The sequence below is a fragment of the Myxine glutinosa genome, chromosome 8 (assembly GCF_964187855.1).
Source record: "Myxine glutinosa chromosome 8, kmMyxGlut1.1, whole genome shotgun sequence".
Taxonomy (NCBI): Eukaryota; Metazoa; Chordata; class Myxini; order Myxiniformes; family Myxinidae; genus Myxine; species Myxine glutinosa.
In genome coordinates, this window is record NC_136268.1 from 74,601,918 (window position 1) to 74,627,313 (window position 25,396).

Sequence of the window (25,396 nt, forward strand, 5' to 3'; positions counted from 1 at the left end):
TGTGTGCGTGTGTGTCTGTATATTGTGTGTATGTGTGTGCCTGTATATTGTGTGTGTCTCTGTATTTTGTGTGTGTGTGTGTGTGTGTGTGTCTCTGTATATTGTGTGTCTCTGTATATTGTGTGTCTGTATATTGTGTGTCTGTATATTGTGTGTCTGTATATTGTGTGTCTGTATATTGTGTGTCTGTATATTGTGTGTTTGTCTGTGTTTGTGTGTGTGTGTGCGCTACCGATAGGTATTATTGTTTGGAAAGCGTTTCGTTTGGTTCCGGATAAATGTCATAAAAAGCGCACCGGCTCCATTCCTGGGATTCTCCAGAAATTACCTGCAACACGTATCTTGTATCGGGCAATTCTCAAATTGCTCTCCACACGTTATATCGCCATCCTCTGCCTCGTCGTGAGGGTTTGGGGCCTGGGGGTGGGGACATGGGCTTTGAGAGGTTACATCACTGAGAGATCAGATGTGGTGATGCGCCGGAAATCCTTTGTGGAATATCTGAGGAAGGGAGGGGGAGTTTTGAGTGTGAGTATGGATGGAAGGGGGAGGTTGGAGTGGGGGTGTGGATGGAAGGGGAAGGGGAAGGGGGGAGGTTGGAGTGGGGGTGTGGATGGAAGGGGAAGGGGGAGGTTGGTGTGGATGGGAATGGTGATGTAGGTGGAAGGGGAAGGTTGGAGTTGGAGTTGGAGGGGGGTGTGGATGGGAGTGGGGGTGTAGGTGGAAGGGGGAGTTGGAGTGGGGGTGTCGGTGGAAGGGGGAGGATTGGTTTGGAGTGGAGTGTGGAAGGGGGGGGTGTAGGTGGAAGGGGGGGGAGGGTGTAGCTGGAAGGGGAGGGGTGTGGATGGAAGGGGGAGGTTTGAGTGTAGGGGTAAGGGGGGAGGTTGGAGTGGGGGTGTAGGTGGAAGGGGGAGGTTGGAGTGGGGCTGTCGGTGGAAGGGGGAGGTGTGAGTGTGGATGTAAGAGGGATGTTGAAGTGGGGGTGTGGATGTAAGGTGGGTGTTGAAGTGGGGGTGTGGATGTAAGGGGGATGTTGGATGTGTGAGTGTGCCTGTAAGGGGGATGTAGGAGTTGGGGTGTGCATGTAAGGGGAGGTTGGAGTGGTGTTGTGGATGTAAGAGGAGGTTGGAGTGGTGTTGTGGATGTAAGAGGTTGGAGTGGTGTTGTGGATGTACGAAGAGGTTGGAGTGGTGTTGTGGATGTAAGAGGAGGTTGGAGTGGTGTTGTGGATGTAAGAGGAGGTTGGAGCGGTGTTGTGGAGATGTAAGGGGAGTTTGGAGTGGTGTTGTGGATGTAAGGGGAGGTTGGAGTGGTGTTGTGGATGTAAGGGGAGGTTGGAGTGGTGTTGTGGATGTAAGGGGAGGTTGGAGTGGTGTTGTGGATGTAAGGGGAGGTTGGAGTGGTGTTGTGGATGTAACGGGAGGTTGGAGTGGTGTTGTGGATGTAACGGGAGGTTTGAGTGGTGTTGTGGATGTAAGAGGAGGTTGGAGTGGTGTTGTGGATGTAAGGGGAGGTTGCAATGGTGTTGTGGATGTAAGGAGAGGTTGGAGTGGTGTTGTGGATGGAAGGGGGGAGTGGGGGGGGGGGGGGTAGAATGTGGATGCATTGCATGGCAATTCCGTTGTGTATTAAATCTGTTCTTATCGTGTTGCTCGTTTTTGACACAAAGCGATTCACCATTTGCTTGGATGGGCGTGTCTGTGCCTTCCTTAATTCTCTGTTATCCAATGTTTCCACGTGCAGGCCATTGCACAAACGGCTGTCCATTTATTATGTACGCAATTGTAGCGGAATTCTGGACTGCCCACTTTCCCGTCGCTCACACCGTCGTGGATTCCACATAATGTTCTTCCCCTTCCGCTCACCTTGCCCTTAATTAAATGTCCTGCGAAACCTCATTTTTTTTCCAGTGTCCCCCTATTCCTCCCATCTAACCCTCCCCTCCACTCTCTCTCATCCTTCCATTCCTTCATTTTCCTCGTGAATTGAGTCACCATTACCACCTCCAGCCCTTTCTCCAATGATAAACAGATTTGTTTCCAATTTTACATAATAAATTGTGAAAACACACATGCACAGTCAGCACTACTGGAACTCTGCATTTCTGCAATATGTCCCCCTTTCCATAAGAATATCAATATGTCATTGCACAATCACACGGATGAGGGATGAGGTACAATTTGACTCTACAACATTGCTGTGTGTGTGTGTGGTGTGGTGTGGTGTGGTGTGGTGTGGTGTGTGTGTAAGGCCTTGTTTCGATTACATTTTGGGATTTGTCTGTTCACGGTTCACATCTTAACTGATGACGTGTGATGCTCGGAGCCCAGGTTCCAAATACCTGGCTCGGAGCTCAAATATGGTGATGGTGGCGATGGTGATGATGGCGATGATAATGATGATGATCGTTATGATGATGATGATTATGATGATCGTTATGGTGGTGATGGTGATTGTGATTATGGTGATTGTGATGATGATGGTGATGACAATGGTGATAATGGTGATGATGATTTATTGTTATGGTGATTGTGATGATGGTGATGGTGATGGTGGTGGTAATGGTGATGATGATAATGGCGATGATAATGGTGATGATGATGATAGTTATGGTGATTGTGATGATGGTGGTGATTGTGATGATGGTGATTGTGATGGTGATTGTGATGATGGTGAAGATAATGGTGATGATGATGATTGTTATTGATTCGCCATTCCCTTATGGTTGTGATTTGCCATTCCCTTATGGCTGGTTACGGTTGTGATTTGCCATTCCCTTATGGTTGTGTGGTTGTGGTTGTGTGGTTGTGATTCCCTTTTGGTTGGTTGTGATTTGCCATTCCCTTATGGTTGTGATTTGCCATTCCCTTGTGGTTGGTTATGGTTGTGATTTGCCATTCCCTTTTGGTTGGTTATGGTTGTGATTTGCCATTCCCTTGTGGTTGGTTATGGTTGTGATTTGCCATTCCCTTATGGTTGTGATTTGCCATTCCCTTATGGTTTTGATTTGCCATTCCCTTATGGTTGTGATTTGTCATTCCCTTTTGGTTGGTTATGGTTGTGATTTGCCATTCACTTGTGGTTGGTTATGGTTGTGATTTGCCATTCCCTTTTGGTTGGTTGTGGTTGTGATTTGCCATTCCCTTATGGCTGGTTATGGTTGTGATTTGCCATTCCCTTATGGCTGGTTATGGTTGTGATTTGCCATTCCCTTATGGCTGGTTATGGTTGTGATTTGCCATTCCCTTATGGTTGTGTGGTTGTGGTTGTGTGGTTGTGATTCCCTTTTGGTTGATTGTGATTTGCCGTTCCCTTATGGTTGTGATTTGCCATTCCCTTTTGGTTGGTTATGGTTGTGATTTGCCATTCCCTTGTGGTTGGTTATGGATGTGATTTGCCGTTCCCTTATGGTTGTGATTTGCCATTCCCTTATGGTTGGTTATGGTTGTGATTTGCCATTCCCTTTTGGTTGGTTATGGTTGTGATTTGCCATTCAATTGTGGTTGGTTATGGTTGTGATTTGCCATTCCCTTATGGTTGTGATTTGCCGATCCCTTATGGTTGGTTATGGTTGTGATTTGCCGTTCCCTTATGGTTGGTTATCGTTGTGATTTGCCGTTACCTTATGGTTGGTTTTGGTTGTGATTTGCCATTCCCTTGTGGTTGGTTATGGTTGTGATTTGCCATTCCCTTGTGGTTGGTTATGGTTGTGATTTGCCATTCCCTTATGGTTGGTTATGGTTGTGATTTTCCATTCCCTTATGGTTGATTATGGTTGTGAATTGCTATTCCTGTATTTTGGTTATGGTTGTGATTTGCTATTCCCCTGTGGTTGGTTATGGTTGTGATTTGCCATTCCCTTGTGGTTGGTTATGGTTGTGATTTGCCATTCCCTTGTGGTTGGGTATGGTTGTGATTTGCCATTCCCTTATGTTTGGTTGTGGTTGTGATTTGCGATTCCCTTATGGTTGGTTATGGTTGTGATTTGCTATTCCTGTATTTTGGTTATGGTTGTTATTTGCGATTCCCTTATGGTTGGTTATGGTTGTGATTTGCCATTCCTGTATTTTGGTTATGGTTGTTATTTGCGATTCTCTTATGGTTGGTTATGGTTGTGATTTGCCATTCCTGTATTTTGGTTTTGGTTTTGATTTGCCATTCCCTTATGGTTGGTTGTGGTTGTGATTTGCCATTCCCTTGTGGTTGGTTATGGTTGTGATTTGCCATTCCCTTATGGTTGATTATGGTTGTGATTTGCCATTCCTGTATTTTGGTTATGGTTGTTATTTGCCATTCCCTTATGATTGATTATGGTTGTGATTTGGCATTCCCTTATGGTTGGTTATGGTTGTGATTTGCCATTCCCTTGTGGTTGGTTATGGTTGTGATTTGCCATTCCCTTGTGATTGGTTATGGTTGTGATTTGCCATTCCCTTGTGATTGGTTATGGTTGTGATTTGCCATTCCTGTATTTTGGTTATGGTTGTTATTTGCCATTCCCTTGTGGTTGGTTATGGTTGTGATTTGCCATTCCCTTGTGGTTGGTTATGGTTGTGATTTGCCATTCCCTTGTGATTGGTTATGGTTGTGATTTCCCATTCCCTTGTGATTGGTTATGGTTGTGATTTGCCATTCCCTTGTGATTGGTTATGGTTGTGATTTGCCATTCCTGTATTTTGGTTATGGTTGTTATTTGCCATTCCCTTGTGGTTGGTTATGGTTGTGATTTGCCATTCCCTTGTGGTTGGTTATGGTTGTGATTTGCCATTCCCTTGTGATTGGTTATGGTTGTGATTTGCCATTCCCTTATGGTTGGTTATGGTTGTGATTTGCCATTCCCTTATGGTTGGTTATGGTTGTGATTTGCATTCCCTTATGGTTGATTATGGTTTTGGTTTGCTATTCCTGTATTTTGGTTTTGGTTGTTATTTGCGATTCCCTTGTGGTTGGTTATGGTTGTGATTTGCCATTCCCTTATGGTTGGTTATGGTTGTGATTTGCCATTCCCTTGTGGTTGGTTATGGTTGTGTTTTGCCATTCCCTTGTGATTGGTTATGGTTGTGATTTGTCATTCCCTTATGGTTGGTTATGGTTGTGATTTGCCATTCCCTTATGGTTGGTTATGGTTGTGATTTGCATTCCCTTATGGTTGATTATGGTTTTGGTTTGCTATTCCTGTATTTTGGTTTTGGTTGTTATTTGCGATTCCCTTGTGGTTGGTTATGGTTGTGATTTGCCATTCCTGCATTTTGGTTATGGTTGTTATTTGCGATTCCCTTATGGTTGGTTATGGTTGTGATTTGCCATTCCTGAATTTTGGTTTTGGTTTTGATTTGCCATTCCCTTGTGATTGGTTATGGTTGTGATTTGCCATTCCCTTATGGTTGGTTATGGTTGTGATTTGCCATTCCCTTATGGTTGGTTATGGTTGTGATTTGCATTCCCTTATGGTTGATTATGGTTTTGATTTGCTATTCCTGTATTTTGGTTATGGTTGTTATTTGCGATTCCCTTATGGTTGGTTATGGTTGCGATTTGCCATTCCTGTATTTTGGTTATGGTTGTTATTTGCGATTCCCTTATGGTTGGTTGTGGTTGTGATTTGCCATTCCTGTATTTTGGTTTTGATTTGCCATTCCCTTGTGGTTGGTTATGGTTGTGATTTGCCATTCCCTTATGGTTGGTTATGGTTTTGGTTTGCCATTCCCTTATGGTTGGTTATGGTTGTAATTTGCCATTCCCTTGTGGTTGGGTATGGTTGTAATTTGCCATTCCCTTTTGGTTGGTTATGGTTGTTATTTGCCATTCCCTTATGGTTGGTTATGGTTGTGGTTTGCCATTCCCTTATGGTTGGTTATGGTTGTTATTTGCCATTCCCTTGTGGTTGGTTATGGTTGTGATTTGCCATTCCCTTATGGTTGGTTATGGTTTTGGTTTGCCATTCCCTTATGGTTGGTTATGGTTGTAATTTGCCATTCCCTTGTGGTTGGGTATGGTTGTAATTTGCCATTCCCTTTTGGTTGGTTATGGTTGTGATTTGCCATTCCCTTGTGGTTGGTTATGGTTGTGATTTTTCCATTCACTTATGGTTGGTTATGGTTGTGATTTGCCATTCCCTTGTGGTTGGTTATGGTTGTGATTTGCCATTCCCTTGTGGTTGGTTATGGTTGTGATTTGCCATTCCCTTATGGTTGATTATGGTTGTGATTTGCTATTCTTGTATTTTAGTTCTGGTTGTGATTTGCCATTCCCTTGTGGTTGGTTATGGTTTTGATTTGCCATTCCCTTATGGTTGGTTCTGGTTGTGATTTGTCATTCCCTTGTGGTTGGTTATGGTTTTGATTTGCCATTCCCTTATGGTTGATTATGGTTTTGATTTGCAATTCCTGTATTTTGGTTATGGTTGTTATTTGCGATTCCCTTATGGTAGGTTATGGTTGTGATTTGCCATTCCCTTGTGGTTGGTTATGGTTGTGATTTGCCATTCCCTTATGGTTGATTATGGTTGTGATTTGCCATTCCTGTATTTTGGTTATGGTTGTTATTTGCGATTCCCTTATGGTAGGTTATGGTTGTGATTTGCCATTCCCTTGTGGTTGGTTATGGTTGTGATTTGCCATTCCCTTATGGTTGATTATGGTTGTGATTTGCTATTCTTGTATTTTAGTTCTGGTTGTGATTTGCCATTCCCTTGTGGTTGGTTATGGTTGTGATTTGCTATTCTTGTATTTTAGTTCTGGTTGTGATTTGCCATTCCCTTGTGGTTGGTTATGGTTTTGATTTGCCATTCCCTTATGGTTGATTATGGTTTTGATTTGCAATTCCTGTATTTTGGTTATGGTTGTTATTTGCGATTCCCTTATGGTAGGTTATGGTTGTGATTTGCCATTCCCTTGTGGTTGGTTATGGTTGTGATTTGCCATTCCCTTATGGTTGATTATGGTTGTGATTTGCCATTCCTGTATTTTGGTTATGGTTGTTATTTGCGATTCCCTTATGGTAGGTTATGGTTGTGATTTGCCATTCCCTTATGGTTGGTTATGGTTGTGATTTGCCATTCCCTTATGGTTGGTTATGGTTGTGATTTGCCATTCCCTTATTGTTGGTTATGGTTGTGATTTGCCATTCCTGTATTTTGGTTATGGTTGTTATTTGCCATTCCCTTATGATTGATTATGGTTGTGATTTGACATTCCCTTATGGTTGGTTATGGTTATTATTTGCCATTCCCTTGTGGTTGATTATGGTTGTGATTTGCTATTCCTGAATTTTGGTTATGGTTGTTATTTGCCATTCCCTTATGGTTGTGATTTGCCATTCCCTTCTGGTTGGTTACGGTTGTGATTTGCCATTCCCTTATGGTTGGTTACGGTTGTGATTTGCCATTCCCTTATGGTTGGTTATGGTTGTGATTTGCCATTCCCTTATGGTTGTGATTTGCTATTCCTGTATTTTGGTTATGGTTGTTATTTGCGATTCCCTTATGGTTGGTTATGGTTGTGATTTGCCATTCCCTTATGGTTGGTTATGGTTGTGATTTGCCATTCCTGTATTTTGGTTATGGTTGTTATTTGCCATTCCCTTATGATTGATTATGGTTGTGATTTGACATTCCCTTATGGTTGGTTATGGTGATTATTTGCCATTCCCTTGTGGTTGATTATGGTTGTGATTTGCTATTCCTGAATTTTGGTTATGGTTGTTATTTGCCATTCCCTTTTGGTTGGTTAAGGTTGTGATTTGCCATTCCCTTGTGGTTGGTTATGGTTGTGATTTGCCATTCCCTTGTGGTTGGTTATGGTTGTGATTTGCCATTCCCTTATGGTTGGTTCTGGTTGTGATTTGCCATTCCCTTATGGTTGTGATTTGCCATTCCCTTATGGTTGTGATTTGCCATTCCCTTATGGTTGGTTATGGTTGTGATTTGCCATTCCCTTGTGGTTGTGATTTGATATTCCTTTATGGTTGGTTATGGTTGTGATTTGCCATTCCCTTGTGGTTGGTTATGGTTGTGATTTGCCATTCCCTTATGGTTGTTATTTGCGATTCCCTTAGGGTTGGTTATGGTTGTGATTTGCCATTCCTGTATTTTGGTTATGGTTGTTATTATTATTATTATTTTTTGTATACTGAATCGAGGCTCGTAAAAGAGCTAACATTTACTTCACAAACAAATCAACCAGACAAACAAAATACCCAAAAAGAGGGAGCGGAAGACAAGATGGGGAGAGAAGGGGAAGCACACAAACACAACATCCGAGAGCAGGGAGATGTGTGGAAGTGAGAGGGCCCGGGGTTAGGAGGCATGGGAAGGGGGCGGGGGGGGGGGGTGGAGGGAGAAGTATAAAACACAAGGACACCAAGGACTTCCTGGACAAGTTGGTATTTCAAAAAAGTGGAATTGGGGTGAAATTAGCGGGGGTAGAAAAGATCAAGATATGTCACCCTCCGTATTTGCCATTCCCTTCTGGTTGATTATGGTTGTGATTTGCTAGTCCTGTATTTTGGTTATGGTTGTTATTTGCCATTCCCTTATGGTTGGTTATGGTTGTGATTTGCCATTCCCTTGTGGTTGGTTATGGTTGTGATTTGCCATTGGTTGGTTATGGTTGATTATGGTTGTGATTTGCTATTCCTGTATTTTGGTTATGGTTGTTATTTGTGATTCCCTTATGGTTGGTTATGGTTGTAATTTGCCATTCCCTTATGGTTGACTATGGTTGTGATTTTTCCATTCCCTTATGGTTGATTATTATGGTTGTGATTTGCTATTCCTGTATTTTGGTTATGGTTGTGATTTGCCATTCCCTTATGGTTGATTATGGTTGTGATTTGCCATTCCCTTGTGGTTGGTTATGGTTGTGATTTGCCATTCCCTTATGCTTCAGTCACATTTGGCTCAGCGGCCGTAGGGTCTAAAAAAGCTACGGCCACTAGCAATTATAGGGCGGCCGCAGTATTTCCACGGTCACACAATGTAGCAGTCACATATGTTTTTATTTTTCGGGTATCCGCACGGGGTATTTAGAAATTGTGGAGACCGAAAACGTGGGGGTGCCGTACGGTCTTTGATTTGATGTCGCACGGTGACCTTAGGGCGTCCCTGCGGCGGCCATAGAATTTTCAGGGCAGACGCAAGGTAGCCTCAAGGTGTCTGCAAGGCGACCGCAGGGGGGCCCTAAGGCGAACGTGCGGCCAGACGGACGGTAACGAGTGGTTATATATACCAGTTCTTTTTCATACGTATGACAGCACTTACAGTTGTCATGGCTACGGCTTGTCGAATTGCTACGGCCAACCTAGAAATGAAAAAAGTTATAGCTCCGCTCTATAATTCCACGGCGACCCCTACGGCCTGTAAAAGATAGCCATACGCCCTAGGGCCACCCTGAGGCCACCTCAAACTCTGCGGCCGCCGCACGTTTCTGTAAATTTAGGGGGGGTACCGCCGCCGTATCCTAGCTGTAGAGCCAATGTGACTGAGGAGTTATGATTGATTATGGTTGTGATTTGCTATTCCTGTATTTTGGTTATGGTTGTTATTTGTGATTCCCTTTTGGTTGGTTGTGGTTGTGATTTGCCATTCCCTTGTGGTTGGTTATGGTTGTGATTTGCCATTCCCTTATGGTTGGTTATGGTTGTGATTTGCCATTCCATTATGGTTGATTATGGTTGTGATTTCCTATTCCTGTATTTTGGTTATGGTTGTTATTTGCCATTCCCTTATGGTTGGTTGTGGTTGTGATTTGGCATTCCCTTATGGTTCGTTATGGTTGGTTATGGTTATGGTTATGGTTATGGTTGTGATTTGCCATTCCCTTATGGTTGGTTATGGTTGTGATTTGCCATTCCCTTATGGTTGGTTATGGTTGTGATTTTCCATTCCCTTATGGTTGATTATGGTTGTGATTTGCTATTCCTGTATTTTGCTTTTGGTTGTGATTTGCCATTCCCTTATGGTTGATTATGGTTGTGATTTGCCATTCCTGTATTTTGGTTATGGTTGTTATTTGCCATTCCCTTATGGTTGGTTATGGTTGTGATTTGCCATTCCCTTATGGTTGTGATTTGCCATTCCTGTATTTTGGTTATGGTTGTTATTTGCCATTCCCTTATGATTGATTATGGTTGTGATTTGGCATTCCCTTATGGTTGGTTAATGTTATGGGTATTATTTGCCATTCCCTTATGCTTGATTATGGTTGTGATTTGCTATTCCTGAATTTTGGTTATCGTTGTTATTTGCCATTTCCTTTTGGTTGGTTAAGGTTGTGATTTGCCATTCCCTTGTGGTTGGTTATGGTTGTGATTTGCCATTCCCTTGTGGTTGGTTATGGTTGTGATTTGACATTCCCTTATGGTTGGTTATGGTTTTGGTTTGCCATTCCCTTATGGTTGATTATGGTTGTGATTTGCTATTCCTGTATTTTGGTTATGGTTGTGATTTGCCATTCCCTTGTGGTTGGTTATGGTTGTGATTTGCCATTCCCTTATGGTTGATTATGGTTGTGATTTGCTATTCCTGTATTTTGGTTATAGTTGTTATTTGCCATTCCCTTATGGTTGATTATGGTTGTTATTTGCCATTCCCTTATGGTTGGTTATGGTTGTGATTTGCTATTCCTGTATTTTGGTTATGGTTGTGATTTGCCATTCCCTTATAGTTGTGATTTGCCATTCCCTTAGAGTTGTGATTTGCCATTCACTTATAGTTGTGATTTGCCATTCCCTTATAGTTGTGATTTGCCATTCCCTTATGGTTGGTTATGGTTGTGATTTGCCATTCCCTTATGGTTGTGATTTGCCATTTCCTCATGGTTGGTTATGGTTGTGATTTGCCATTCCCTTATGGTTGGTTATGGTTGTGATTTTTCCATTCCCTTATGGTTGTGATTTTTCCATTCCCTTATGGTTGATTATGGTTGTGATTTGCTATTCCTGTATTTTGGTTATTGTTGTGATTTGCCATTCCCTTATGGTTGGTTACGGTTGTGATTTGCCATTCCATTATGATTGATTTTAGTTGTGATTTGCCATTGCCTTCTGTACTAATGTCTTCATCCTGCACATGATTTACAAGTAGTTCCACCATGAGGATTGGATCAATGTGTTAGAAAAAAAAAAGAAAAAAGTATTAATGGAACAAAGTGCTTGGGCTGCTATTGGCCTGCAGGTGGATATGAAATGGATATTTCTAAGTCTCCTTTGTCCTCCTCGATAAATCGGTTGATGTAACACGTGGGCCTATAATAAGGGACTATGGGGTGATTTGATATGGATTATGATAAGTAACCCCTTTTTATGCATGATTATGGGTACACTTTATGTGAATGATATCCTGCTCTTTCTCTCTGGCTAATTTTACATGTGGACTTGACAGGTGCAATCACTAAAGGGAAAGCTCGGTTTTTCTCCATAACGTCACGCTCTCATTGGCGGTTTCTCATGCGATTAATGGATGGCGCACAGGTCCGATCACAAATTATCAGGTTTGCAATCCATATCCACAGATAGTCCAGGCCTCAACGTATGTCCACGTGTCCATTGATCCCCACCATAGTTTGTCTTACTGCTGACCAATATTGTCATGCTGTCTTTGCAGTGAGAGTGGAGAGGGTACGGTTCCATATTTCTTGTAACCATGGCAGCAAATAACATTCTGCATTGCAGTGTTACAGATACACAATTAAGATTGATGCGAATGAATGTTGTGAGCCTGTGTTTTGTTATTTCTTGTCAGTTCTGCTTGAGGTTGGTTTGCGTTGTCATTGCAATCTATATCGATGGAATAAACTTCAATAGGGTCAAGAAAATACACAGGGTTGGCAAGACATTTGGAACACCCCTAACATGGCAATCTGTGGTGAGAAAGGACCTTGGAAATTTGACAAAGGTGGTTATTTTTTTGTGTGTGTTCAATGTCGAGGCTCGTGGAGGAGCTCAAACATAGAATTGAGGATGCAACGGAACAAAAGGACCAGTGGAAAGAGAAGGGGAAACAGACAACTAATGGCTTGAGCGACAAAATAGAGAGAGACTTGGACAAATGAGGGATGTGGGGTAGAGGAGGACTCATGGGGTGGACAAGATGGATATAGAAGCAAACTATGAGGAGGAGGGCTTGGGGTGGGGGTCGAGTTCTAATGGGGGTAGAAAAGATCATGGTTTTGGATGGGGGATGATTTGAGATGGTAAAACGGTGGGGAAAAGGAAGAATTAATGAGTGGAGGTGATTCAAGATTCAAGATTCAATACTTGACAGTTGTTAGGAATTTGAGGTAGTGTGCTCTTAAAGACAAAAAAACCATACATTAATAGGGCATGGTAAACATACAAACCTTCAGTGGTCATATAGTATACATTATAAGGTGCGTATAATATAAGGTGAGCAGTGATTCTGAATTTTGGGAGTTATACCAGAAGGGGTTTACATATGGTTGACCACGTGCACCCTGCAGAAACCTGAGGGGGGGTCAAAGCACTGAGAGCAGATGATGCAAGACCAGATAGGAGGCAGTAGGCGACAGCGTGAGATCACTGAGTTGTCTGCGATATGAAAGTGTTCGTCCCATACACCCCGCTTCATTACGGGCAATTGCAATGATCTTGAAAAATCATTGGAAATCAAAGAGTAGAGGATATTTAAGTAATGGACTTGTTCATAAGATGGCCATTGTGGGAAAAGGGCCATGTGGCCTTTCAATTTTAATGCCATAATGCTGGTTAATAATCACATTTAATTGCATGATGAAATATGGAATGGCCTTTCCGACATTCTGGTTGTGCCATTCATGTCTGAGGTTGGACAAATGATGATGCATACATTGTATACGATCATCACGCTTCCTTACCCATGTGGAATGGAGGAGGAATAATTGGAGAACAACGTAACGGCTTATGAGGAAGATTGCACAAGGCCGGAAAAGGAAAATAGATTTTTCTACGTGTTGGTTAATAAGATCATGGAGGATGGAGTGGCGCATATATATACTCGTAGAAGGGGTACATGTGGGAAATAGCATTCTTATCCCTCAACCCCCACCCCGCCTTCTTTAGCACCATCTTCCCCTCCTTCTCCCTTATTTCTTCAATACCCTTGGTCATATGAGACTCGATGAGCTCACGCTCTTTGATCAGTGATACTGAATTGCATATTCTCCGTTCCTCTGATCTTTGTCTATTATATCTATGGAGATGTGCAGACGCTACATTGAGCAGTACATACCAATTTCACATTTACAGTATATACTGTACATGTATGTATGTATGCATAACATTGATAATGATGTAAAGCGAAGGAAGCTTTTCTTCGTTTGATGGATCCTGTAATCGATGATATTGTAGCGACCCATGGGTCCCCCAAGCGAGACCAGCAGCAGAATCTTCTTGCTCCAGCCGGTGACGTCACCGGCGGACAACCTCGGCGCCGGGGTGGCTGGTCACGTGACCACCAAAGCGTGCCGCGCGTGCGGTTACCATCCTTTGCACCTGTCGGTCACGTGACCACCGAAACACGCCTCGCCTGAGAGGCGTGGCTTTTGGTTTCGGTTGTGCTTTCGGGTTGTGATATATATGCAGCCCGATAAACGGGCTTTAGAGAGTTCCCGAGTTGGTTTTTACAATAAACATTTTCTCGGACGAGTTTGTGTCTTGCCCGTCACTTCGTCCGTATCAAACAAGAGCCCCGGCTCTTCACTGGTGACCCCGGCGTGATTTGAACATGCAACCCCGACTGCCCCCGCACAGATGCGGGGGCTGCGAACGGACACGGCAAGCGCGCCCTAGCCAGGGAAGCCGCCTAGGCTGGTGACGCCGGCTTCTCCCGCACGGCTTCGGGCGCAGTTTCGACCGCGGTTTCGACAACGATGATGGCCATGACTATGAGGTTCGCGCACCGCGCTCGGCTCCTCTACGACCGGAGGGGCGAACCTATTCAAAGACCCTCCGAAGGCACGGCTGCTTCGTCACCTTCGCGCGCACTGACGTTGGCGGAACAGCTGCTTCGTCACCTTCGCGCGCACTGACGTTCGCGGCACGGCCGCTTCGTCACCCTCGCGCACCTACGACTACAACCGCAACTACTTCTCCGACCCTGCATCCTCGGGAGGCCCGCGAGGAACCTCGGCAGCCTCCCCCGAGGCCTTGACCAGCCCCTCGGTTGGCTCACCCGCTTTTCGCGTGCACCGCTCGAGCCTTCTCGGCACTGCACCCGCGAACTGCAACCTCGGGAGGCCCGCAAGGAACCTCGGCAGCCTCCCCCGAGGACTTGCCCGGCCCCTCGGCCGCCCCCCATCCACTGCATCCCCCGAGGCCTTGACCAGCCCCGCATCCTCGGGAGGCCCGCGAGGAACCTCGGCAGCCTCCCCGAGGCCTTGACCAGCCCCTCGGTTGGCTCACCCACTTTTCGCGTGCACCGCTTGAGCCTTCTCGGCACTGCACCCGCGAACTGCAACCTCGGGAGGCCCGCGAGGAACCTCGGCAGCCTCCCCCGAGGACTTGCCCGGCCTCTCGGCCGCCCCCCGTCCTGCACCCCCCGTCCAACCACCCGCAACCACACTGAACCCCCCCCCCTGCCTGCACCCCCCGTCTGACCACCCGCCACCACACCGGACCCCCCCCCCCCCCCCGCGACTGGCCAGGGGTCGTTTCGGTTGGGTCATCCAGACCCCCCTCAGGTTGACCTTCCTGGATCAAGTCCATTCTGGGGGGGGCGTGTGTAGCGACCCATGGGTCCCCCAAGCGAGACCAGCAGCAGAATCTCCTTGCTCCAGCCGGTGACGTCACCGGCGGACAACCTCGGCGCCGGGGTGGCTGGTCACGTGACCACCAAAGCGTGCCGCGCGTGCGGTTACCATCCTTTGCACCTGTCGGTCACGTGACCACCGAAACACGCCTCGCCTGAGAGGCGTGGCTTTCGGTTTCGGTTGTGCTTTTGGGTTGTGATATATATGCAGCCCGATAAACGGGCTTTAGAGAGTTCCCGAGTTGGTTTTTACAATAAACATCTTCTCGGACGAGTTTGTGTCTTGCCCGTCACTTCGTCCGTATCAAGCAAGAGCCCCGGCTCTTCAATATAAAGAGAAAGAAGGAAGCTTGGGCATAGCCCTGGAGGAAAGATAATAAAGAATAGTTGTCAGACATGGATAGGGACATTGCTTTTTAATTATTTTCCTGCTTTATTAATTTTTTTCTTACAGGTTATGCAAAATATAGGCGTAACCTGCAGCAAGGAGGCAGCATGAAGGCCAAAGGAACTACATAAAGGCTTTGGAATTTTTATTCACATTATTTGAGCTCTTCATCCTGATCACTCAACACCAAAGATATACAGTCACGTGAAAAAGTAAGTACACCCCATGTAAAGTTTTGACTTTTTCAACATATTTCAACATACAGCCATTTGATCTTCATTTCAACAATATTGATAGATAAAGGTGATATAATATAACAAATATCATGAAACATTTACATTTTGTAGTCCATTGTATAACTTAAATAAACGTAAATACAAATTTCGCATGTAGAAAAAGTAAGTACACCCCTACATTTATCACTACTTCAAATACCTAAAATTAGAATCAGGTGCACCAGCTCAGGTGCAAATGATTACAACATCGTTAGAGAGGATCGTGGAGGAACCTGTCTTATTTAAACCTCAGACATTTAGTTTGGTTTGCTCTTTGTTGTTGAAGTGTGCGGCGTCACCATGCCTAGATCAAAAGAGCTCTTTGAGGCCTTCAGAAAGAAGGATATATATGCCTACGAGTCTGGGAAGGGATTTAAAAAGATCTCCAAACAATTTGAAATCAATCATTCGACTGTCCGGAAGATCATCTACAAGTGGAGAAGATTCCTAACAATTGCCAACTTGTTCAGGCCAGGCCGCCCCAGCAAGTTCAGCCCAAGAGCAGACAGCAAGATGCTGAAAGAAGTCTCTAAGTACCCCAGAATGTCATCACGGGACCTTCAGGTAGCTCTTGCCACTGTTGATGTCAAAGTGCACGAGTCTACAATTAGAAAGAGGCTGCACAAATTTGATCTACATGGGAGGTGTACCAGGAGGAAACCTTTGCTGTCCAGAAAGAACATCAGGGCAAGACTAAAGTTTGCCAATGAACACTTTGGCAAAGACCAGCACTTCTTCATTGTACCAGAGGGTGCTTGAGGATAATGTGAGACCATCTGTCGGAAATTTGAAGCTCAACCGAAGGTGGACCTTGCAACATGACAATGACCCTAAACATACCAGTAAATCCACCAAGGAATGGCTGAAAAGAAATAAATGGAGGGTTCTGGAATGGCCAAGTCAAAGCCTGGATCTAAATCCCATCGAGATGTTGTGGGGGGATTTGAAATGAGCTGTGCATGCAAGAAACCCCTCAAACATCACACAGCTGAAAGAATTCTGCATGGAGGAGTGGGCAAAAATTTCTCCCAGTCGATGGTAGAGACTGGTAGACAGTTATAAGAAACGCCTATTTGAGGTTGTTTCTGCCAAAGGGGGCAATACCACCTATTAGAGCCAAGGGTGTACTTAGTTATTCCACATGTGAAATTTGCATTTATGTTTCTTTAAATTATACAATGGACGACAAAATGTAAATGTTTCATGAAATTTGTTGTGTTTTATCACCTTTATATATCAACTAGCAGAAGTACCCGGCATTGCCGGGTGGGGGAGGGGAGGGGGAGGGCAGGGGGAGGGGAGGGGGAGGGGAGGGGAGGGGGAGGGGAGGGGGAGGGGAGGGGAGGGGAACGGGGGGAGAGCGAGCCCCTTGGTAAAGCGAGTTTGTTTGTTTTTTCATAGCGTCATAGCGTCGTAGCGTTCATAGCGTTCATAGCGTCATAGCGTTCATATCGTTCATAGCGTCATAGCGAGTTTTTTTTTTTTTTGTCATAGCGTTCATAGCGTCATAGCGATTTTTTTTTTTTTCATAGCGTCATGGCGTCATCACATGATCGCTCTGAGCGAATCGGCGCCCACCTGCTCTGATTCCGTTGATTCCGTGCGCTGAGGTAAATATGAATAAAAAATATGGATCGTCAAATATTTTGAGTTCAGCCATGTTCGTCCCAGGCGCAATGGCCATGTCTATGCCAAATATCAAGCACGTAAGCCTCTCCGTTTAGGAGTCTATCGGTAACATCACACACACACACACACACACACACACACACACACACACACACACACACACACACACACTGTGTTTTATATATATAGATTGTAGGAGGAGGTGGTGGTCGATTCCGAGGGATCTGAGTGATATATAGTATTGTAGGAGGAGGTGGTGGTCGATTCCAAGGGATCTGAGTGATGTATAGTATTGTAGGAGGAGGTGGTGGTCGATTCCGAGGGATCTGAGTGATATATAGTATTGTAGGAGGAGGTGGTGGTCGATTCCAAGGGATCTGAGTGATATATGGTATTGTAGGAGGAGGTGGTGGTCGATTCCAAGGGATCTGGGTGATATTTAGTATTGTAGGAGGGGGTGCTGGTCGATTGTGAGGGATCTGGGTGATATTTAGTATTGCAGGAGGAGGTGGTGGTCGATTCCAAGGGATCTGAGTGATATATAGTATTGTAGGAGGAGGTGGTGGTCGATTCCAAGGGATCTGGGTGATATTTAGTATTGCAGGAGGAGGTGGTGGTCGATTCCAAGGGATCTGGGTGATATTTAGTATTGTAGGAGGGGGTGGTGGTCGATTCCAAGGGTTCTGGGTGATATTTAGTATTGTAGGAGGGGGTGGTGGTCGATTCCAAGGGATCTGGGTGATATTTAATATTGTAGGAGGGGGTGGTGGTCGATTGTGAGGGATCTGAGTGATATTTAGTATTGCAGGAGGAGGTGGTGGTGGTCGATTGTGAGGGATCTGAGTGATATATATAGTTGTGATCTAGTGATATATATATATATATATATATATATATATATATATATATATATATATATATATATATATATCGTGATATAGTGATATATATATAGGCAAGGAACATCACGTGATCGCTCTGAGCGATCGATTGCAACTCTGCGTCCTGTCGTGGGCGTGGCCAACGTGGCCTCATGCTCCCAGGTGATTGGCTAACTCGAGCTCGAGAGAGCCATAACGCGCTACGTTATGGCAAAAAATATGAATCTAAAGATGAAAGGGAAAAAAACCGATGTGGTGTGAATGGCAATGTTCGTCGCTTAAATGTGAAAAAAGGCCATTGCTTTTCGCTCTGAAATACGTGCGAACGCGTAACTGAGTTGATGGTGGCAGGGAACATCACGTGATCGCTCTGAGCGAATCAGCGCGCTGCTCTGCGACCGGTCAGATTCCGTGCATAATATGCCTCGCTGAAATGCGCTGAGGTAAAAATATGGTTAAAAAATATTATGAAATAAATTTTTCGGTCGGCCATGTTCTTTCGGAACCAGGTTCAATGGCCATTTCTGTGCCAAATATCAAGTACGTGAGCCTCTCCGTTTAGGAGTCTATCGGTAACATTACACACACACACACACACACACACACACACACACACACACACACACACACACACACACACTGTGTTTTATATATATTGTTGAAATGAAGATCAAATAGCTGTATGATGAAATATGTTGAAAAAGTCAAAATTTACATGGGGTGTACTTACTTTTTCACGTGACTGTATATGCACTCTCATTTTGCAGTTTAAATCATGAATCTCCCCAGCTGCCAGCTTCAGATTTAGAAAGCAGCAGATGGCACCTGGATAAGCCTTTTCAGAGCTCACTGATTTGCATACTTTTGGAAATCGAAGAACTTTTTGTTTTTATCAGGCACAACAGAAAACAAGTTTTATTTGTAAGCGGAGAAGCCGCTTCAATATTTGAATATGTCCTTCCTTCCATCCATCCATCAAAAATGAAGAAGAACCTATCTAACCCACCGTATTTAATTCTAATGGGTTCCAAAGGGTAATTCTGGAGGGTTCTAAAGGGTAATTCTGGAGGGTTCTAAAGGGTAATTTTAAAGAATTCTCAAGGGTTGTAAAGGGTAATTCAAGAGGGTTCTAAAGGGTAATTGTAAAGGTTTCTAAAGTGTAATTCTAATGGGTTTCATTCGTTTCTAGGCTTTGCCTATTTCCTATTTTTATTATCATCCTGCTTGATATTAAACTTTTTTTTATTCTTTTTTTTTTGTATACAGTATCGAGGCTCGTGAAAGAGCTAACATTTATCGCACAAAAAAAAATCAAACAAACACACAAAGTATATAATAAGGGGAGCGGTAGACAAGATGGGGAGAGAAGGGGAAGCACACAAACAACATTTGAGAGCAGGGACATCGGGAGATCTGTAGGAAGGAGAGGGCTTGGGGGGGGGGGGAGGAGGCGTGGGAAGGGGGGTGGGGGGTGGGGGAGGGGAGAAGTATAAAACACAAGGACACTGCAAGGACTTCCAGGAAAGAAGTTGGTATTTCAAAACAGTGGATCTGGGGTGAAATTAGCGGGGGTAGAAAAGATCAAGGTTTTGGATGGGGGAAGATAAGAGATGGTGGTGAACAGCTGTTTTAAAGACCTGGAGGGAGGAGTGGGATTGTAGAGAGTGAGGGGGTTTGTTCCAGAGGCGGGAGAAAAGAATCCCTCGTTTGTCTAACTTGACAAATTACTAATTACTTTAGGGGCTTTAGTATGAACAGAGTGAGTGAAATTGGAAGAATTTGCATCATTATTTGCCTGAGAATAGAACTTGCTTTTTATAGAAAAGCAAGAGAATATAAATCCGACCTTGGCCAAGTCATACCAAATACTTGATACTTGCTACTTCCTTGCTTGACACCCAGCACTTAAAGGATACAGCATGGACAGAAAAAACACAAGTTAGCAACCCTTGCGCAGGCTTGATGAGCCTTGTGGCCTCCTGCATTGAAGTTATTTGTTAGGGAACTCGTATTTTTACATCCAAAGTTACACTGGCGATACCCAAACGGGCACATTCATGTTTAACTATGATGAACACATGATGGATTAAACAAGTTTTTATACATACGTCGGTGATATGTAACAGGGTGATGCAAAAGTGTGCTTAGGAGTTCAACATCAGCTGTGAAACACAATATGTTTATGCGTTTTATCTGATCCTGGATGAAAAGAATGGCTGCGCCAACATATATTGCTGAGAACATGACAAAATTGCATTTTTCAGTAATCTGAAAAATCCTTGTCTTTTTCATATTGAAGGCTAAAGTGAAAAACCCATTATAATTGATGTAATAATTCTTCGTACTTCTTTTTAATTAGCACGTTGCCTCTCCTCGCAGTCCCCACACAGTGGGAGACGGAGTTTTGCAATCGCTTTTGTCTGTCTGTCCAATAACTTTTTTTTGTTTTACCATTTGAGCTTTTGTCATAAATCTTTCAATGAACCCATTATGAGACTATTCTATGAGAATATGGAGAACACAAATTCATAAAATGTATAATATATATATGACATAGCCAGTAGGGAAATGCCATCTGGAACAGCATTTGTATGTATGTATTATTTATTTACAGAGTGACCACAATCTCAATGCACACAGATAGAATTTAGTTAGAATTTATCTGTATGCTCCCCTTAATTCTCCGCACAAATTTGAATTTTTCTCTATGTTCTTCTTCCATGACATCTTCTTCCATGTTGAGGGTTGGAGGTCATAAAAGTAGCCCCTCACAGCTGTTTTGAAGTCTTCAACTGTTGTTAGGTGGAGATGAGAAATTTCCTCTTTCCCGATGCCCCAAAGCGAGTTGTCACATGTTGATAAGTCCGGACTTCGAGGAGGCCACACTATCTCAGATCCACGTCCAATCCATCGTCCACTGAATTTGTCGTTGAGACATTCTTTAACTGTGAGAGAATAATGTGCTAGTGCACCATCTTGTTGCAGGATAGCTGTTGCCTTGAGACCTCTCTCACACAGTTGTGGAACAAACCACGTCTGAAGCATGTTCAAATAAGCAGTGTGATTGACACTTGTATCGAAAAAATATGGCCCTAACAAGTGATCTGAAATTGCTGCCCACATCATGACATGAGGAGGATGCTGTTCAATTTCTTCATAAAAATGAGGATTTTCTTTGCACCAAAAGGAAACATTCCTGGATCGATTGCTGAGGTAAATATCACACTCATCTGAAAAAATATGCTTCGTCTTGATTTAATGGTGGGAAATCGCTACAGAAGAGCCTTGCAAGCGACCTCACGAGTAGCCAAGTCTCTATCGGAAAGCTCATGAACACATCCAGGCTTAAATGGCTTCAATCCCAGATCTTTTTTTCATTATTTTTTAGACTGCTGAGCATGGAATGCCTAACTCAGATCTCTTTTGAGATGATGTCAGTGGTGATCTTGGGCAGGATGCTTCAATAATGTCCACATGACATTGACTTGATGCTGGACGACCAGAATGCTTTAAATCAAGGACACTCCCTGTTGAAAAAGCCTTCTTCTCCCATTCCCGCACCGTGTCGTGCGTCGGAGCTGGCTTATTGAACCTCTACGAAAATCTTGTCCTTTTGTCTTCAAAACTTGCTCCTTCTCGTGCGTGGTCGTAAACCCAAACACAAGTAATCAGTCTCTCTTCTATCGTGTACTCACTGGTGTCTGTCATGCTGATGCCATACCTGGAAAACAAATAAGTAACAGAGGACATACTATTATACATAGGGACTTTGTGGCCACTCTGTATGTATGTCCCTTCCGCCAGCATTTTGCAGGTTTATTCCCTTTAAAAAATTTTCTCTGCAACCGTTGGTCTGATTGACAACTTTTTCACTATTGGAGTGACTCCTCCTGTAGATTTTTTTTATTAATAATTATAACGTCATCGGTCACGTGATATGGGCGCCATATTGGAAAAACCGAAAAACTTTACACCTCTATTTCCAAAACCGCTCGATGGAAAAAGAAAATTGAAAGGTGGGTCATTTTAAAGTACTCCCCATGGGGAATAACATATGTTAATGATGATGTCACAGGTGCCTTAATTATGACATCATAAATCGACAAGTACAATGCTTGATCCGATCAGTATGAAATTTTCTTGTGTGATGTAGGTATAAATTGGGTGAGAAAAATAAATTGATGACATCATCAGTCACGTAGTTCGTTTGTCATATTTTTACAACGTAGCCCGTCAGGCAATGCCATCTGGACCAGCATTTGTCTGTCCGTCCAGTGTATGTATGTAGTGTGTCCCTCCTCAGAGCTGAGGATCTGGTCACATGACTGGGGAATAGCAGATCCTCCACTCAGCAGATCCAAGCCCGGTTACGACATTGTTAAACTAACTATCCATCTTGTTTTTAACTGTCATTTTCGTCAAGTTTAGTTTGAGTACAAAGCAGATGTGGCTTTGCATTTTAAGATGCTTTCTAGTTCCACTTATGTTTCACTTGAGTTTTAAGGTGTCATTGTCAACATCATGATTGATATGATTGCCAGGCAAAATATAAGGCATTAGCACATTAGCCAGAGTCATGGCATAGATTATTTGCTCTTTATAAGGATACCATATGATCTTTAACCATTTGATGTTTGGTTAGACATCCCACCTCTTAAAATATAAAGTTCTCCATAATGCTGAACATCTGTTTGCACAACATCACGACAGTTGTTTATGGCAGGTACAAGTAGAGTTCAAATATATATGCATTTTGTGATGTTGGAAACGCACAATGAATACAGCCATAACCCATCGGAATATATACGAAACAAATTGTTAGTCCGGTAATCGAGTGGTGCAGCTGCCGGCTGTCAGGTTGTAATGTCACAGCAGTCTTGACAACCCTCAAGGGTCAAGGGTCAAGGGTCCTTCCATCATCATGTTCAGCAGATCAAGTCTGTTTTCCACAATGATGCAGGAAAAATTGCACCTGCAGTTTGTCTGGAATATTCTTCCTGACCTCAAGATGCTATTCTTAGCAGCAGGCCGTTAGGACTGCACTATGCTGTCATCTCAACTACTGCTGTGCAGAAAATGTCAAATTATTGAATGAAACCGGTTTCTTCATCAAATGCATGGTAAAGAGTGGGAAGGGTTTTAGAATGGATTATTTTTAGCTGGGTTGCTAAAATTAGTTGTTCTCTTGAATTGCAAGTAATCGCCGTGCCTCAAGGATAAGTGCAGCTTTTGTCCAATACAATGCTCTCACCTCTTTGGGAGAAAATGTTGCGGTGTCTGCGTGGGCTGATCAGCAGCATCACAGCAGGCCCATTGTAGAGAACATGTTGAAATTATGACAACAACTTTAACAACTGAAAGACCTTTCCAATGAAGACCTTTGATGTCTCGTTACACGTTTTGTCACTGATGTTTAACGGGCACATACACTCGAAGAGAAATGGCCCACATCTGTCTGCCATGTGTCCTCCCTCAACCTCCCTCATCCCCCTAACCACCTAATCTAGCTGCTTTTCCTGGACACTCTGTGCTATCCAGCATAACCCACCCATCCCCATCTCTCCTTCCATTTCAGACCGTGCCATGATGAGTCTGTATTAAACACAGTCACCCATTTCAAGTATCACCATGGCAACTGCCCGGGGAGAAACTACAGCTCGAGGTGGGTGCGTCCCCCCTTTCATGGCACCAGCATGCACTCCTGCCCCCGGAGAGGCTTGTGTGTGTGTGCGGACACACGGAGAGGGGGCAGGTCTTGGTGGACGCTGCATCAGTGTGCCCTACAGGGAGGGTACGGAGGTCAAGGTGAGCATATGGATGCATCTTGTGACACCTTGGGTTGGCCTGTTTGCTGTTTGGTACACATAGGCGCTTAACTTGTGATGCTGGGAACACAGTCATTGTTGATATGCATATTGTCTACTAATGTCTTTGCACTTCATGCAGAAGTACACAGATTTTCCTCATGTACTTACTTGCACATGATACATGTACAATATCCTTTTTAACTCAACTGGACTATGTCCAGCTGAGTTTTTGTCGACACCCAGTGTCCGTCGTCTGTCTGTCTGTCTGTTTGCCTGTCTGTCGTCTGTAAACAATTCGACGTCGACGCTCTAAAAGTCACAAATATTGATTAAATTTGATGAAAATTGTTATGCAGCATCTTTAAGACATAAATTAGTTTGGGATTGAATTTGGGCGTTGCACGCCCAAAAATGGGCGCGGCAGGGCGGCCATATTGAAAATCAATTTTTGTCATATATTTTTAGCACATAAAAACTATATAGTTTGTGGTTATATTATGCATATTCTAACCATATTGATATAGACCAGTTGAGTTCAGGTTCCCTGGAACCTCTCGAGTTGAGCTTTAGAATTTATATATACAGGGTGTCCCAAAAGTCTGCAACCATAGGGCAAAATAAGTGATTCATCATTATGATTCATGATTATGGGATGGTTCCAGACTTATGGGACAGTGTGTGTGTGTGTGTGTGTGTGTGTGTGTGTGTGTGTGTGTGTGTGTGTGTGTGTGTATATATATATATATACATACATACATACATACATACATACATACATACATACATACAGTCACGTGAAAAAGTAAGTACACCCCATGTAAAGTTTTGACTATTTCAACATACAGCTATTTGATCTTCATTTCAACAATATTGATAGATAAAGGTGATATAATATAACAAATATCATGAAACATTTACATTTTGTAGTCCATTGTATCATTTAAATAAACATAAATGCAAATTTCGCATGTGGAAAAAGTAAGTACACCCTTGGCTCTAATAGGTGGTATTGCCCCCTTTGGCAGAAACAACCTCAAGTAGGCGTTTCTTATAACTGTCTGCCAGTCTCTGACATCGACTGGGAGAAATTTTTGCCCACTCCTCCATGCAGAATTCTTTCAGCTGTGCGATGTTGAAGGGGTTTCTTGCATGCACAGCTCGTTTCAAATTCCCCCACAACATCTCGATGGGATTTAGATCCGGGATTTGACTTGGCCATTCCAGAACCCTCCATTTCTTTCTTTTCAGCCATTCCTTGGTGGATTTACTGGTATGTTTAGGGTCATTGTCATGTTGCAAGGTCCACCGTCGGTTGAGCTTCAACTTTCCGACAGATGGCCTCACATTATCCTCAAGCACCCTCTGGTACAATGAAGAATTCATAGTGGATTCTATGATGGTGAGCTGCCCAGGCCCTGATGCAGCAAAGCTGCCCCAAACCATAATATTTCCACCACCATGCTTTGCAATTGGTATCAGGTTCTTGTGGTCAAATGCTGTCTTTGGTTTTCGCCAAAGATGTCTTCTGGTACTGTGGCCAAATAGCTCTACCTTTGACTCATCTGTCCAGAGCACATTGTTCCAGAAGTGCTGGTCTTTGCCAAGGTGTTCATTGGCAAACTTTAGTCTTGCCCTGATGTTCTTTCTGGACAGCAAAGGTTTCTTCCTGGCAC

General features: G+C 43.6%; 1 protein-coding gene across 1 annotated transcript in view; it reads left to right on the forward strand.

Moving 5' to 3' along the window:
- Positions 1-25,396, forward strand: part of LOC144893291 (focal adhesion kinase 1-like) — a 41,720-nt gene that overhangs the window by 1,322 nt on the left and 15,002 nt on the right. The window contains exon 2 of the mRNA XM_078783399.1: positions 23,492-23,721. Coding sequence (XP_078639525.1) covers positions 23,545-23,721 — 177 coding nt within the window. The 5' untranslated portion in view covers positions 23,492-23,544. The remainder of the gene's footprint in view (positions 1-23,491; positions 23,722-25,396) is intronic.